The 16,394-nt window shown below is 42.6% G+C and overlaps 1 protein-coding gene across 1 annotated transcript in view; it reads left to right on the top strand.

The window, feature by feature from the left end:
- The first annotated feature begins 831 nt into the window (after nucleotides 1–831).
- TGFB2 (transforming growth factor, beta 2) overlaps nucleotides 832–16,394 on the top strand; it is a 21,545-nt gene continuing 5,982 nt past the window's right edge. The window contains exons 1-3 of the mRNA XM_010284905.1: nucleotides 832–1,044; nucleotides 15,289–15,421; nucleotides 15,540–15,650. Of these exons, the coding sequence (XP_010283207.1) occupies nucleotides 832–1,044; nucleotides 15,289–15,421; nucleotides 15,540–15,650 (457 nt within the window). The remainder of the gene's footprint in view (nucleotides 1,045–15,288; nucleotides 15,422–15,539; nucleotides 15,651–16,394) is intronic.

The following is a 16,394-nucleotide window of genomic DNA, read 5'->3' on the forward strand; positions in this document are numbered from 1 at the left end:
CAACCTAGTGATTCTGTGATTCTGTGAAGAACTGCAATCTGTGGGAAGGACTCACGTGGGAGAAGTCCATGGAGGACTGTCTCCTGCGGGAGGGACCCCATGCTGGAGCAGGGGAAGAGTGTGAGGAGGGCTCCCCCTGAGGAGGATGGAGCAGCAGAAATGTGTGATGAACTGACCACAACCCCATTCCCCATCCCTTGTGCCGCTGGTGGGGAGGAGGTAGAGAAAATGGGGAGTGAAGTTGAGCCCGGGAAGCAGGGAGGGGTGGGGGAAAGGTGTTTTAAGATTTAGTTTTATTTCTCATTATCCTACTCTGATTTGATTGGTAATAAATTAAATTCATTTTCCCCAAGTCCAGTCTATTTTGCCAGTGACAGTAATGGGTAATGATCTCTCCCTGTCCTAAACTCGACCCACAAGCCTTTCATTATCTTTTTCTCTCCCCTGTCCAGCTGAGGAGAGGGAGTGATACAGTGGCTTTGGTGGGCACCTGGCATCCAGACAGGGTCACCCCACCATACCCTGTGAACTCTGTGCAAGTCCGAAGGCATTTACCAGATACCAACTATTGTGATTTTTTCCCAAGTTATAAGCATCCAGAATTTTGCACCAATATGTTGAAAGAGGATTTAAATGCATCACATGAAATAGAGTTGGAAATGGTTGTTAATCTCTATTAATATGGTATTCCTATAATCAAACACATGTGGTGTTGTTTTGGGTTTTTTTTATTAAACTGTTAATAATATTAAATTGGCCATTGGAAACTGAATCATGCTACAGATATTTCCCTTGCCAAGGCTGTCTTGTATTACACTGTTTGAAGGAACAATGTATTTTATCATAAAAAAAATAGTAAAATCACACTGCCTTCTTGCAGATGCCATCCCACCGAGCTATTACAGCCTTTACTTCCGAATCGTCAGATTTGATGTCTCAGCGATGGAGAAGAATGCCTCCAACTTGGTGAAGGCTGAGTTCAGGGTCTTCCGCCTGCAGAATTCTAAGGCACGGGTCTCGGAGCAGCGGATAGAGTTGTACCAGGTACCGTGACACCTCACGTGCTCCTTGTCTCTCCACAGCAATCTAGCCTTGTACCCATTTAACAGGTGGAACAAACCATGGGAAGAAACAGTTGAGTTGTGTCTTTCCAAAGTAGCCTCTTATTTCCCGTGCCTTTCCTAGAAAGGACTTTATTCAAAACTGTATGAATCTGAAATGTGCAAACTTTTTCTAGCAATTGTGGCTCAGGAGTCCCAAAGTTTCAGCATATAAAGGTAAGTGACAGAACAAGACATCAAACAAGTCATCCCCAGGATCTCTCTCTCCCAACACCTGGCCTGTACTGTGGTTTACGTAGAAGGTGGCAAATTCCTCTCTCTGGCCTGTGTTCAGGAGGAACTTGTTAACCGTTCCTCACAGAAATGGCGTTGTTAATAATTGAGATTCAAAGCTTAGCAGTTTCAGATCTGGCTTTTGTATAGTGGCCTAGGGATTGAGGCAAGGGAGTGGACAATTCAGGGATTGAGGAGTGAGTGAGAAAATGATCCCATCACTCTCTCCCTCCTGAGTGTTGGTAAGATTGATGTCATTTAATCTTTAAAGCCATTAAAGTCACTTACATAGAGTCTGTACGTTTTGCGCAAGTATTGTCTAGAGCATATTTCATCTAAAGCATAGTTCACTTTGCTGAGAAACACAGCAACAAAAAGGGACTCAACTCCTAGCCGTTTTATACTGAGTAAAACTCATGGTTGTTCTAGCAATCGAGGACTTGTTCTGCTGAAAATATTGCCAGATACAATACCACCTTGTAAAACTAAGTGTATTGAGCCCTTCTTTGTCTCTTCTTGCTGCCTTCATTAGCCGTGCCTGACCATGACCATGGGTTTGCAGCACTGTAGAGTCCAGTTTGGATCCAGTGGGTGCAAATTTGAGTTCGTCTTCTCCCTCACTTTCAATGTTCACCTTTTCCTGCCTGGTCTGGTCAAGTGCAAGCCAAATTTGGAGCAGAGAGGGGGGAATTTGGGTTCACAAGCCTGCTGAAGTGACCATATAAGCCAACCCTACAGGCTAACAACAGGAAGAGGTGCACTGGACTGTTTAGACATCGTTTAAACGTAGGAGAAGCATGATTCCCAGTTGAATGTGGTTCAGGTCCACAGGTTGTCACTGGGTGTTTGGCTTCATGACTGCCACCTTGGCTGCCTTCCCAAGGACAGGCTGGCAAAAAAAGTTGGTAAATAATGTGTCATTTGTTAAAAGAGAAAGCTAGCAGGAATCTTTAATGGGAGTCACTGGTGTCTTCTATATATAACAGCTGTCACAGAGAATTACACTACAAGTCCCTGTGATGCTGCCACGCCACCCTTTTGAAACGATTGTACGTTCTGGCTTGACCTCACTGTTCAGATATCCCAAATGGGAGTTGATGGCATCTCTGGGCTTTCTGTTGTTCTGCTTTTGAGAGCTGTTAGTCAGCCACCCGAAAGGAGTACAGCTGCAGTTGCCTGAGCTCTGCTCATTGCCTTCCTGTGTTTGAGGAACATGGGACACAAAGGGTCCGCTGGAGGTAGAGGAGGGCCGTTACTTGGCTGGGATTTCTGCTTGTGATGAGAAACAGCTGGAGCTTATTTGAGAGAGCCTGACTCCAGCAAGCCTGTGCCCATGGAAACGACTGACACCTGCATCCAGGGCAGGTACTTGGGTCCTTCAGATAAATATATCACTGGTGAGTAAGGCCATTTCTTTTTTAGGCTGGGTGGGGCATACTGAGCAAAGTGTTAGGTGAGTAATGAGTGCAGGTTATTGTAGGATTAGGTCTTTTCTCCACCAAGTAACAGGCAAGCCAAAGGCAGCAAGCTCTGAGTGTGTGTTTGTGCCAGGCATATTTTAGGCATGTTACTTTGCTCCTTTGCCTGTAGAGAGACAAGCTGTCTCTGGAGCATTTTCCTTTCAGAGCATCTATTAAAATGATAAAAGCTGCCTGTTAGTTCCTCTCTCTGCTTTACTTCTTACAAGCTCCTGTAGCTCCTGGTTGTTTTTCCCCCCTTTTGGTTGTATTTACTTGTTGCAATTTTGTATGCAGCTCTCCCCAAAACCCTGTGTGCAGGTATTATCTTAGCTCTGTGGTGGTCAGTCTGAACAGCATGGGTTCCTTACCAGTGGTAAGGAACTTGCCAGCTCTACTGCAGGGGCATCAGAGTCCATAAATAATGCTGCATCTAGCCTCCATCACAGTGCATGAGGTTACATGCAGTGTTTAATAGGAGAAGCCAAAGCAGGGAGAAGTTGAAGAGGAGGATGTATTGTAGGACAGCGCCTAAAACTTAGAATATGAATTTTAGAGAGGAAAATCTAAGGAGCTGCAGGTGGGGAAGGATGAGTAGAAGGCAGTGGTGCCAGGATGATGCTAGAGAGGAGCTTCAGGGCTGCGTAATGATAGACTGATAGGGGTGTCTAGCAGTGGAGGAAGGAACACATCTGGGTGGTGAAATGGGAGAATGAGGAAGACACTTATTTCAGTGGAAGTGGGAGAGGCAAATACATTCTGTAAGGACTGAAGACTTTCTCAGGTATCTTCACTTCCAGCACGAAAAGCCATGCATGGAGAGAAAGCCTTGCAGAGGAGAGTGCTGGTGGAGTTGGCATGCCCAGCTGCCGCTCCTCCATGCATAAATGGTGCTTCCTGTCTTGTGAGATACGTGCTGGGCTTGCCAGGGCTGTTGTGCCCAGAAGGAACAACGTGGTTTTTCATCTTGCATAAGCAACATTTAATTATTAGTTTGTTTTTTGTTGCTTTTTTTTCTCCCACCAAGTTTCGGGTTGCCTAGTGTTTTGCTTTGAGGAGATATTCTTGATGAGGGTTTTTGAAATTCCTCTCATACCTGTAGTTTCAGGGAATGGTTGTTCCTGTGTCCCCTCATCTTTCTCAGTGGAGCAGGAAGAGAAGGGCAGAAGTCTGAAAGTGGCCATCGTTGAACACATCCAAGTCTCCTAACTGCTCTCCAAGAGCTCTCTGATTTAGTCCAGTGGCAGTTTAGTAGTAGTATATACATACCACTGGTGCAGAAGGGGCAATATTACTCTGAAGGATTATTTTAGGAACAGCTAGAGACAGATGTGCAAGGTAAATGGAAAAAATAAGCAAGCAGAATATAAATATTTTGCTGCTTCTGATTCTTTGTGTGGTCCTCTGACCTTACACATCTACCCCTTAAAATGAAAAAAGAAATGCAAGACTGCACCTTTTCAGCTAAGCTTTCCTCAGGCTATACTTGGCTCCCTTTTCCAAACCACATCAGAAAAGGACTTTGTGTTTTCCTGCAGCCCTTGTTTGCACTGACTCTGGGAAGGCAGTCTGAGGCTGCTTGGCATGGCAAACCAGTGCCGTGGCCTCTCACTCCTGGCCCCCAGCGCAGCAGCAGCAGGACCCAGTTCCCATCTCAGAGCAGGGTTGGAGTAGAGAGCACCCCCATCGTATTTGTGGTGGGAGCAAGTGGTTGTGGGTCTGTTTGCGAGGTCTGCTGCACCCCAGATTTCTGCAGGTCCTGGAGGTGCTCATGGAGGTGCCCTGGATGCATCTGCAAAGCAAGTGGTAATCCCCAAGAGCAGAAACAGTTTCTTTAATGTCTGTTTTCACCCAGAATACTTTCCTTGGTATTTAAGGATTAGTCAGCCACATCTGTGTGTTCCTGCACAGATGGGAAGCGCAGCTCACATAGTAAGTAGTCTTAAGATGGAAAATAATAAAACCCATAGAAGTAGGAATTAAGTTTCTTTTATAAGGCTGGTATAAAAGCTTCTGTCTCTTCTTGGCTCTGGTTAAGCGAAGCCACAGAGAATTAAATTCTTTAAAGGCACTATCTTTTCTGTTATTTCTTCTGCCTGAAAGTGAGGGTTAATCTGCTGATGGTGCTGCTGATCATCAGCACGTTGGAGAGTGGGAAGCCGGAGGGAAGTGGCATGACCTCAGACAAGGGGAGTGCTCTCCCGCGCTTCTCCCATCCTTCCACTGTGCCGCGTTCGCTGATGCGCTTCTCGGTGTGCACTGAGACTTCAGAAAATATTAAGAGGATAAAGTACTTTTGGGGAAAGGAGGAGGAATAATATTAAATAAACAAGTTTTAGCATCCTCCAGTGGCCCTTGCTATGTTTTTAAAGATTTGTGCCAAATGCAGGCTTTATTGGAATTTGATCAGATAAAGCTCAGTTGTTATGGGAATGTCTTTGTTCATCAGTTTTCTTGACTGCTTTGAAGACTTCATCACATCTTTCTTTTATTAAGGTGCTTCTGTATTTATGAATAAAGTCCCTGCACTCTTCAGAAAAAAAGCTTGTCTTTTATGAATAAGCATTCCAAAAAATAAATAGGCACCACCGCAAAGCTGGACGACTGGGAACCCTCACAGGGCGAAAAGCTGTAGTTCAGAGAGCATTGTGGTATTGTTTTTAAGGTAGTTTTATTATGTACAGACGGTCAAACAATAACAAGTAATAATTACTTCCTATGGAAGCAGTGCCCTGTTTTGTTAACACATCATAAAGCTTCAAGAAAAATGCAGCTGAAGCGCTGTTTTTTATTGTCATCATTATCCGAGGCTGCTGTGGGTGGGAGTACCTGAGAGGCTGCAGATGGGGGAGACATACCACTGGACGTATGGGAGCACGGGGTTGGAGCAAATGAACGGCGCCAGGTTAAAGCCCAGGGGGGACATCAGATTGCGATGAAGAATTTGAAGCAAGCAGGAGCAGACCTTTGGTCTTCCCATGTTGGGGAGGGCCAGGTCCACACCAAGGGCTCCTGTGGAGCTTGCTCAGGCTCTAGGAAGAACCATCTGCCCTCCAGACAGGTTCTGGAAAATGGCCCCCCCATTTCTTGAAGGGCCTCTCTCCCTGCTTGGAGGTATGAGGAAGAAGATGCTGTGGAACATATTACCCCATTATGAGTCAGATTTAAATTTAAACCACAGTCGGTTGTTCAAATACTTTCAATTCAGACAGTGTTTTGTCTTGTTTTTCAGTTAGGGAATACGTTTAGAGAGAGCTACTATAGATTTGGGCCAAATCTCCGTGGTGCAAATCTGAGGCAATTTACACTGACTATAGCAGAGCTACTCCAGACTGATCTCCATATAATCAGGAGCAGAGAGGCCTTGCTCTCTTTTCTTGCCAAAAAGTGCCGTCTCTAATGCCACGGAAGAAAATACCAGGAAGCAGGATTTGTGGCTGTGAGCTGGCGCAGGATATCTGTATTACAGATATCACCTGGGGCATTTGATTTTAATTGATTGCCATCGCTGTGACCCACATCTAAAGTAGTATATTTGGATCTCACAATTTATGTATTGCTGTGCTGGGTGAAACCAGACTTTTGCGATCTGAAAGGTTACAAGGTTATGTTAAATGGCAAACGTACAGTGCTCTTTGAAGTGCCGAATTCAGTATAAAGTGTGGACCTAATAACTTTCTACTCTACCAACCTCCTCCTCCTTTCCTGGCCCCTCAGCAACAGCTCAGGACCCGGGAAAGTTAATGTGCAGTATATTTCAGTCAAATGGCTGCTTTTCCCTTGTTCCAGAATCCTGTTTTTTGTTGTTCCAGATACTGTATCCCCTACAAAAAAAAGTCAGTATGCTGGAGACCATGTACAGAGTACCTTTGGCAAATAATCTGTGAGCGTGGGTGAAGGGAAGTATTTATCACTGCTTCATATTCACTGTGATTTGAGAGCTTATCTGAGATGCAACCACCTCTTGCCAGGAACAGAGCAGTTATTGAAGACGACTTGAAGGAGTGTATAATATCCCCATTAGCTACTGGCATGAACTAGCCTGTATTCCCAGCTCGACACTACCGTGCATAGAAATGTGGAGCACTGAGCTGATAGACAGATTTATTGCCCTTTGCAGTGTGTGCCCATTATGGGGAGTGTAGGAATGCAGGACATGGGTCAGAAACCAGCCACTGGGTTTGGGTTCCTGCTCTTTGGGCTGCAGTCTGATGGGATAGTGAAGTCCATGTTACATAAAGACACCTGCAAGTTTTAACCAAGCACCATAGTGTGGTAGTTACTGGGCTAAGGAACATTAGGTTGGCTTGCTGGCCTTACGCTAGGGAGCCTTTTGGAGGAAGGAAGGGAATATTGCTGTTTTGGGGTGGTGTAGGAAACAATGTGAAGCTTTGTTGGAGAGAAGCCTGTATGAAGAAGAATAGATGACAGAAGAAAATGGAGGAGGGCGGGACTGGTTTGGGTGGAAGCCTGTAGGTGGTGTGAAGAGAAAACCACAAGGAAAATTACGCCTTATGGAGAACAATGCAAGCAAGAGGAAGGGAAGAAAAAGGAGTGACTTGCAGAAGAAGACGGCATCTTAGAAGAAGCAGTAAGTTCAAATATTCAGATAGCAAAGAAAGTTGCATACAAAAATGCTCCAGTAAAATGTATGTGAACATGAGACATGGCTGTCAGGGACAGGACTGAAGAAGAGGAAGGGCTTTGGAGGCAAAGGGGAGATGAACACAGGAGTACCCTTCAGAATCTAGGGGATTTGGCTAGGAGACAGGAGAACCCACTCTGTTTTTGTTGACTTTGGCTTCTCTTTGTTGATACTTTAATAAAACATAATGTGCCTCTGGCAAGTTAAAGCTAAATGCTAGATAAGTTTACAGGATTTTTTTGTTTTGCTTCATTTTATATAAAATCTTTCTTTGGAGCTATCTTAACATCTCCTAAATGGCAGGAAATTGCACTCAATATTTCAGAATCTTCCAGGAGAAGGACCCCAGACCCTCCATTCTTGTTTATTGCTTATACAATGCAGAGTCTTCCTGCCTGCTTAAGCATAAATCAGACTGAACGGCCTCAGGGCCGTTTCCCCAACTTACACTGCACATGTATCTTTAGTGGCAGGGGGAAGACCTTGCTTGGGGAACAAATGGAGAGGAAATCCTTTCTCAGGATCCATTCTCTTCCTGGAGCTCATCCCCTCACCACAGGGTGATACAGTGAGTCAGGCACAGTGTTTCCATGCCATACTGGACTTCCCCTCCCTTTTTGACCTGCTTTAGCTGCTCGTCTCTTTACCTCCCTCACACTTCACCTTCTTTTACCTTTAATCGAGTAGCAGCCGACACTGTAAGAGCATCCTGCTGCAGCTGTAGCCCATCCAGACATAAAAGGGGTTGGGTTATGTGTGCAATATGTTCTTTTTATTTGCAAGTTTGCATGAAGAACGTGTCTGGCAAGTTCCAAGCAGATGGATCAGAGCTATGGGGTTTTTTTTAAACTTTGGCAAGTACTCCATACCTTTGTATTTTGGCAGGAACTCTGCATCTCATATACTAGTCTCTAAAGATTCTGCCCTCGGTTTGAGCCTGATTTGGAGACCTTTGTGAGTAATGGAAAGACTTCCATTGATAAGCAGGGGGGTCTGTAAAGCCATTTTAACTGCATAGCACTGAAGACAACGTCTGAATTACTCTTTTGCAGAAGTGGTTACAGGAAGAGCTTGAAAATTAGCACTGAGAATTTTTGAAAAGTAGTCTCTTGCACTATTGGTGATAAGAAGCTAAGATTTTGATAGCCAGTAGATTCCCAGTTGTCTGGCAAAAGGTACTATATAGAGGCTTTGCACTTTACAACATATGTTTCCACATATAATGAGTAAGAAACTGGGGAGGTTTGCAACAGAATTAAGGGTTTGCTTATCCTTGTGTCCAAGATAGGATCAAAGACCTTGAACTAAACCAGGGAGTGAGAAAGGATTGAGAATTAGCATAGTCATTTTTTAACTTTAAGCTTCAGAAAGAGCTGGATGAATTCTCTGAGAGTTGTCTGAGGAGGCCTTTGAAATCTGGAATGAGGCAGTGAGTGAATCTTTGAGTAGGGTGAATAGTACGTTAGAATTTGGAAGCCACAAGTGGCTGCATATGCAGACTTTGGGAATCTGGTTGTCCCACTGCAGAGGGTTAGGCTGGAGTCCCTTGTAGGTTTCTTGCAGTTCAGAAGAGGTTATCCGAAACAGCAGTTTTCAGCCACGATGTTGTGCATAGCTGAACTTAATCTCTGTTCTGATGTTAGCACATCATTTACCACTGGATCTCACTGTTTGGGCTTATTTACTTGGATCTTACAAGTACATGTCAGGTTATTTCCATTATTTTAAAAGGCCCTTGAAGCTCCAATGGAAACCATGGATAATGACTGATAAGTAAGAGAAAGATTAGTGAGCCTGCCAAGATGTTGTAACACACAAGAACATCACAGGAGTCTGAAATGACAGAAAAGAGAAGGGAAGGAAGGAAGTTACCAGGGAGCCAACAGCATCTGGAAGGAGGAGATGAGACAGTCCAGAATGAATGGAGAGGAAAAACAGATTAATAGCAGGTTTTTACAAGATAATGCCATATTTACTGCTATTCAGCGATTGCAGAACTCATGCTGGCTGACAGCGGTGACCATCCCAAGTTCCAGGGCAATGCAGGATGCAGAATAGATATTTTTAAGTGGCCATATGATCTTATTATTATGTTTTGAAAGTTCACCAACTTGTTTTAAGAAACTGTAAGTCACCAAAAATATTTCCTAACAGTTGGTGACTGTAATTCTTAAACCCAGCTATAAAATGCCCTTGTTGTTTCTAAAGCTTGGCCCTTGACATGTGCCTAGGGTTTTCTTGGCTGCAGCAGATGTATGTCATTGATGTATCAGCCTGTGTATCATCACTGCTGAACCACATTCAGTTTTTTGTTTGTTTGCTTGCTTGCTGGGGAGGTGATGAATTTATTAGCCAAAACTATTCCACTGTAAATTACACTTAATTGTAATTTTCCTATTCTTCTGTATTTGATTGTGGTAGCTATAGGAGACTAGAAGTAGTTATTGGCCAGACCATCAAATCTGAAATAAACTAAGCAAGCTGCTGTTCTGGAGCTGAAGTTATTTGAAAGAACCAGTGTGTCTTTCTGTCAAATTTTTTCCTTTTATGTGTGTAATGAGTCATGAAGACGGGCTGTTCTGGTGTTTGCTCTTAGTGGTTATTGTCTAGAATACATACGCTAATGTGTTCATTCAGTTATCCCCTGCTTTAGCTGCCTATATATATGAGAAGGGGAGTAGGCAAAGGAAAATTTGAGCAAAAATAATTACATTTCTCTTAACATAGTCTTGGGGTTTGGAGGTTTTTTGGTTTTGTTTTTGAACCAGTATAATTATACTGGTGCCAAATGCTGCTGCTTTGCTTATATCAGCCTTTGATAGGCCCCATTTTTTAAAGAAGCCATATTTCTGCTAATTTTGCAAACATTCTGCTTTGTTTATTATCATGAATTATGTAGTGTTCTCAGTGTACTTCACAGTTTATAAAATACAGGCTAAGACAATCCTTGTCCTTAATTTTATACTCACAACTGTGTGATAGTTACTTGAGAGTATAAACAAGTGTGCATATAAATAAACAGCTTTGTCTTCCAGTATTTTAATGAAGATTTCAGCTACTTGATACTTAAATTAAAAAAAAATTATCAATTAGTGCTCTCCAGTTGATCTGAAAAATAAGTAGTAATTTAGAGATCAGTATTTTCTGGAAACTTGCTTGTCATTCTTCTGAAACAAGTTTGTGACAAAACTAAAGCTTTTCATTGCTGAATGCCCTGGTCATGGTGATTTGGGATAAGCTTCCAAGATAGTGTCATGGTCTGGCTTCCTCTAATGGACGAGGAGCACAGACAAATCCCGTCCAGCAGAGCAGAGGGGCTCCCCCCTGAAGACTGAGCAAGAACGCCTTTGCAGAACTAATGAAGAATACATTTCAACGGGATTTATAAAATACCAGAAATCTGGCAGGGCTGATGAGGGTGGCATGTGAGTGCTGTCATCACTGAGATTCCCAAGTGGGCTTCTTAAACATATGTAGCTGTACAAGCAAGAGCAATGCTTTGTTTGCATCTGGCTGCTTCATGAACCCTTTCCTGCAATTAACTCCATTATTTGTGTTTTCACATGTTTATTTTGCCTTGATCTGCTGGCAGGAGCTGCATGTATGTGATATGTAGAGATCCTTCATGGATATTTGTAAGATAATTTTTTTCCCCAGGTGTTTTTAGGAAGGGTCAGAATAGAAGAAAAATTGATGAGGAGAAGGTTAGCAGTCCCTATAGAAAGAGAGCACTAGAACGCAGGGCTCAGGTGTACAAGATACTTTTTCAAGAAGAGATTAATAAGCATTTTGGCTATCTGATTTCCTGTGAAAGGGAGGAATCCTTACAAAATTGTTCTTAGAGTTTAGAGCATTGCTACTGAATGAAAATTACTCTGCATACTGGGCTAGAAGTCTGCTGCATAACCTTTTGGTAATACTTTCACCTATTAGCTGATCCTCACATAATCTTTCCTGCATAATCCTTGATTAGAAAAGGCAACGTTGCATTATCACTCTGTTGGAAGCGAGACGAAATAAACAGATACACCTGGAAGAACATGGCTATGTTCAGAAGCTGCAGAGATTTTGCAGAACCTGAATTTTGAGTTTGTTGATTTTGAGCTTTCACTTATGCATCTGTGAAGGTGCGCATGCTCGCACCTGCATGCATGCAGTCGTTGTGCATTGTCAGCTACTTGTGCATGCAGGTGTTGAAATGTGTCGCTTGTGAGTGGGGTGAGGTTGTGTCTGTAGAAACTCTGCCTCCTACTCATGCAAGTGATTGAATTTGTCATCTCTACATGCAGATGGTGATGCACGGTACTCCCCCACCCCAAAAACCCTAGCCATCCACATCATGACCCATAGACATACCAAATTCTTTCTGTCTCTTTAAGAGGGAGTGTTTGGACAAGGTGCCAGAAGGAAATAAGAAAGGATTAAAGGAGAAGTTTAACTCAGTTTTCCTTCTGTCCTGTGTTTGGGTTTTTTTCCCAGTCCTCTGTTAATATTTTTCGTGCCCTGAAAACTCTTTTGCACAAAGGCCTACTTTTTAGGCCTTCATTTAGCTCCTGCAGATACAAGTTGTGCAGCAACATTTCTGATAACAGTGTTTGATGTGGTTGCGATGGGCTAAGCATAAAGGTAAGACAGTGTTTACAGGCAAGGCAGGGCAATGTTTATAGGTAAAGGTAATATCTCTTCTAAGACCAACCAGTATAGTTGGAAGACATAGACAAGCTTTCAAGCACAAAAAAGCTGCAAGGCACAGAAAAGGCTTTTCTTCTTTTTTTGCAATTGAACTAGTTGATCTAGTAGGAAGAAAGTATTGGAATTATTGAGAGAGTTGTTTTTCAGTGAGAATATAGGCTTGAGGGTGTATTGGAAGAAAAAGGAGGTGTGTTGCTGATGGGAAAGGTAAGACCAGACATGTAGTGCAAAGTACAAAGAAGCAAACCAGAATGGGAAAATGGCAGAGAAAACCTAAAATGCTTATCTCACATAAGAATTTCTGGAAGATTCATTCGAAGAACGTGTTGTAGCTGTAAAAATTTCTCATAGGTTCCTACAAAGAGGCCACTTTGTTTACCACCATATAGAGTGCAATTGCTTCAGTGTGGATAGAAACACAGAACGCAGTGTAGGAAAAGAAGTGGAGTCCTTCATCAGGTAATTTTATGGGAGGAAGTAGACTCTGAGGATCCAGCCTAGGATATTACCATCCATTAACTTTCCACACTTGCAAAGATGTAACAGAAAAAGAAGGAAAAAATGGAAATGGTGAGGCTAGAAGATCATCCTTGCTTACAAGCAATCAGGCTGTGAGACCATACATCACCCTAAAGACCATACTGTAAAGATACTTAGCCCAGGAGAAGGAGATTGAAGCAGATGTGCTAGTTTCACTAAGGATGGCACTTGGCACACTTATCAGCCTTTTGCTTAAGAGCTGCTAGTGCCTTTTTAACCCATGATGTCAATTGTGGAAATTATGCTGTACTTAGTTTGTGACTTTTTAGCATATTCTTCATAATTTTCTTCCTGAACGTGCAGCATAAACAACATGGAGAGAAGCCTTACTTTCAGATATCATAACTACATATGGTATGGATAATACATAGCTCTTTTAATCCACAGTGTCCATCCTGTCCCACAGTGTCATACAGTTTTGAAACTTGCAAAGACTTTTCTTGTCATTCAGTTAATTGGTGAGGATGGATGTTCTTTGTACCATTGGATATGTGCAGTGATGATTTCTTGTACTTTTACAAATGTCTTTTATGCCAGGTACACACTGCCAGCCCTCAACTTTGTCTTTTAATAGCAATGGGATTGGAATAAAGAAATTTTATTTTAGATACCAAGGCACAGCTGAGTCTTCAGAACATACCTAAGACCAATTATAGTTAACATCAGGAGATTGCTTTTGGCACATTACTTACTTTTAGATACTTACATCACTGCCAAAACTGAGGTATGCTGTTTCTGGAGTCTTTGGAAAGATATGACTGTGCAGAAAGGAAAGGAAATGAGCCAAGTTCTTGTGTCTCATTTGCCTCACCCCCAAAACCCCCCCCTGCCCCAACACATCTTTGCACAATGACAGCTGCATTACATCCTCAGAAACACTTGAGTTGACCTGATAAAGACCAAAGGGAAGGCAAAGTTATATTTGTGCTTCTCTGAGACTTTCCCAGCATTGATTACTGATTCTCTCATCCCTCTGGCACTTCTGAGCAATGGTAGTCCCCTCGCTGCTGCCAGACTCTCTGTAAACAGTTGTTCAAACACTTTGAAGGTTGCTTTATCAAAAGGAGTCCCAATGTTCAATGTTTGAGTGCCCTCAGTTTCCACTCTCCAGTATTGCCTACTAGGGGCACTTGGTAATTTTCTAGACTTGGACCAACTCCAAAAAGACTCTTCTCATGTCTTTTTGCTAAATGTGTTGATCAGAAAGAAGGCAAAGAGGTTGTCATGCTGCAGTTCCTCTCGTAAGACAAATGTTACCGTGGGAGCTGCACTGTTGGCCTTTGAGAGGTCCAGTACTCCCTTAAAATAAATAGAGAGACTGTACATGTTGGACAGAACCTGGCCTTTTCAAGCTTGCTTTTCTGCTTAGTTATGAAAAGCCTAATTTTATCATAATGACATAATTTCACACCTCTTTTGAAATATTTTTCTTTACATGTATTATGCAGTTTCACCATTGTTTTCTTCCAGCAGCGTTTGCTAGATGTCAGGTTGGTCTAGGCTGAGAAAATAGGAGGAAACAATGAGACATTGTCAGTTATTCATTTGGAGATGGACTTCGATGGCTAAGGAGAGGAAGAACACGAAACAATATACGAAGTCACACAGCTGGCATGCCAAAAGTTACAAAGTGATGTTATCGTTTGGTATCTTGGTTGGAGTTGACTTAACATTGCATGGCATTCCACCTTCTTCCTGCCTCGCAAAACTATCAACATAGTAATAACCGGGAAACCAGAAACCTGTTAGCAGCCAAAAGCCCGGTTGTTTTCTTCCTAGAGTTAGGGTAAATAGTAACAGGCTATGCTTGTATGTGGGAAAGCACTCGCGGAATTGTTTAGGTAGGAGGAAGACTGTGGTCACTTGAAATTCTAGGCATGCAGTGCTGTGTCTTGAAAGGGCGGGGCTGGGTTTTTTTCTACATATATTTTTTTATTGCATGACCCATAGCAAGTTTTGCTGAAACTTTTGACGCAAATACAAGTACAGCTGGCGTCAAAGCTTGGATGGAAGCAGCATCGCCTGTTGTGCAAATCCATGTGTGGCCACCATTCACACCAGGCTGTCTCTGCATGCCCTCAGCTTACCTGTATGGACAGTAACTTTTTTCTGTTTAATACATGACCAGTACCTGAAGTCAGAGGGAAGGCTGGAAGCATTAATAAGGCAATACCATACAGATTAGTTATGGGTGAGCAATATAATATCTTCAGTGTATAGACTACATTGTACAGGCTTTACTTTGGCATCTGATTTTATGCTCTAACCAGTGTATTACTGAAGAAGGTAAAAGACCAGTTACTATGCTCTCTTGACCACTTGTGTTGCAGGACAAGTTTTCAGGGCAGTCTTTCCACGTGATTTCTCTTAAGAAGGAATATGTGATGGCTTGTTTTGTTCGGGAGCATAAACTGATTTCATTAGGGTGTTTTTATATCACCTTCCTCTCCCCACACACCCTAAGAAAATTCTTTCTGAAAATGTGCTTGAATGTACATGTCCTGCATAGCAGTTTGAACTATAATAGTTTCTTCTGCTATTTGATGATGTTGGTGGTCCATTTTAATAAAAACCTGGTAAATGTTAAAGTGTAGGCAATCATATTTGTTGTTTCTTGCAGGTTCTAAAATCTAAAGAATTATCGTCACCAGGACAGCGCTACATTGACAGCAAAGTGGTTAAAACAAGAGCTGAAGGAGAATGGTTGTCTTTTGATGTCACTGAGGCTGTACATGAGTGGCTCCATCACAGAGGTGACAACAAGTGCTCTTTGCCTTCACTCCTGCCCCAACTGCTCCTCCATTAACTCAGCAGTATTTCAGGGTCATTCCTTGTGTAAAAACCAGCTCCACTTACTTTTATGTTTTGCAGACAGGAACCTTGGATTTAAGATAAGCTTACACTGTCCGTGCTGCACCTTCGTGCCTTCAAATAATTATATCATCCCAAATAAAAGTGAGGAGCTTGAAGCAAGATTTGCAGGTAATGAAAGAAAAAAACCCTCTTAAAAATATTGTGGTATTTACTAATTGAGGAGAGAAACAAAGAGCTGTTACTGCCTCTCTAAAATAGCATTCAGCTGATTGAAAATTTGTTCATTTGAGAATCTTGGTTCTCAGCTGGTAGGAAGTGGTATTGAAGGCACAAGGGTAAAACGATATCAGCTAAACTATTCTAAAGCCAGATAGCATGAATAATCCATCTCATTTTATGCACACAGCTTTGATGTCCTTAAGCGTCTGTGTTACAGTTGGCAGCATGCACACTGGATATACATACAATTTTGGATGTAGGGAAGACTGTTGCACAGTAGACCATCCATTTTTCGATAGTCATGAGAAAATTTGCTGAATGTTTTCAAAGTAAACCCTTTGACTGCTGTCCGTCGTAGCACTGCAACAGTTCAGACTAAGTAGAGAAGGCTACTGCTGGAGAGTCACGTTAGGATGGTCTTTGGCACACATATAAGCTGCTTGCAGTAGATGTGTGTGTGATCATGGTGCATTTTACAAGTGTCAGAGAAAACAATACTTGTCGTGGCAAATTTCCAAAGTATAGGTAAGGTAGCAGTTGGCTGCTTGCTTACAGAAGCACCTTCCTCTGACCTCACTGAGTATAGAGGATCCGAGTCTTTTTAAGTACCTGCACACATACTTCCAGCTCTTCAGGCACACTAAATATTTCCAGCTACTCTTTCACCCCCCCCTCCCCCCCCCTCCGCTCATC

This window comes from Phaethon lepturus, unplaced genomic scaffold (assembly GCF_000687285.1).
Source record: "Phaethon lepturus isolate BGI_N335 unplaced genomic scaffold, ASM68728v1 scaffold8104, whole genome shotgun sequence".
NCBI lineage: Eukaryota > Metazoa > Chordata > Aves > Phaethontiformes > Phaethontidae > Phaethon > Phaethon lepturus.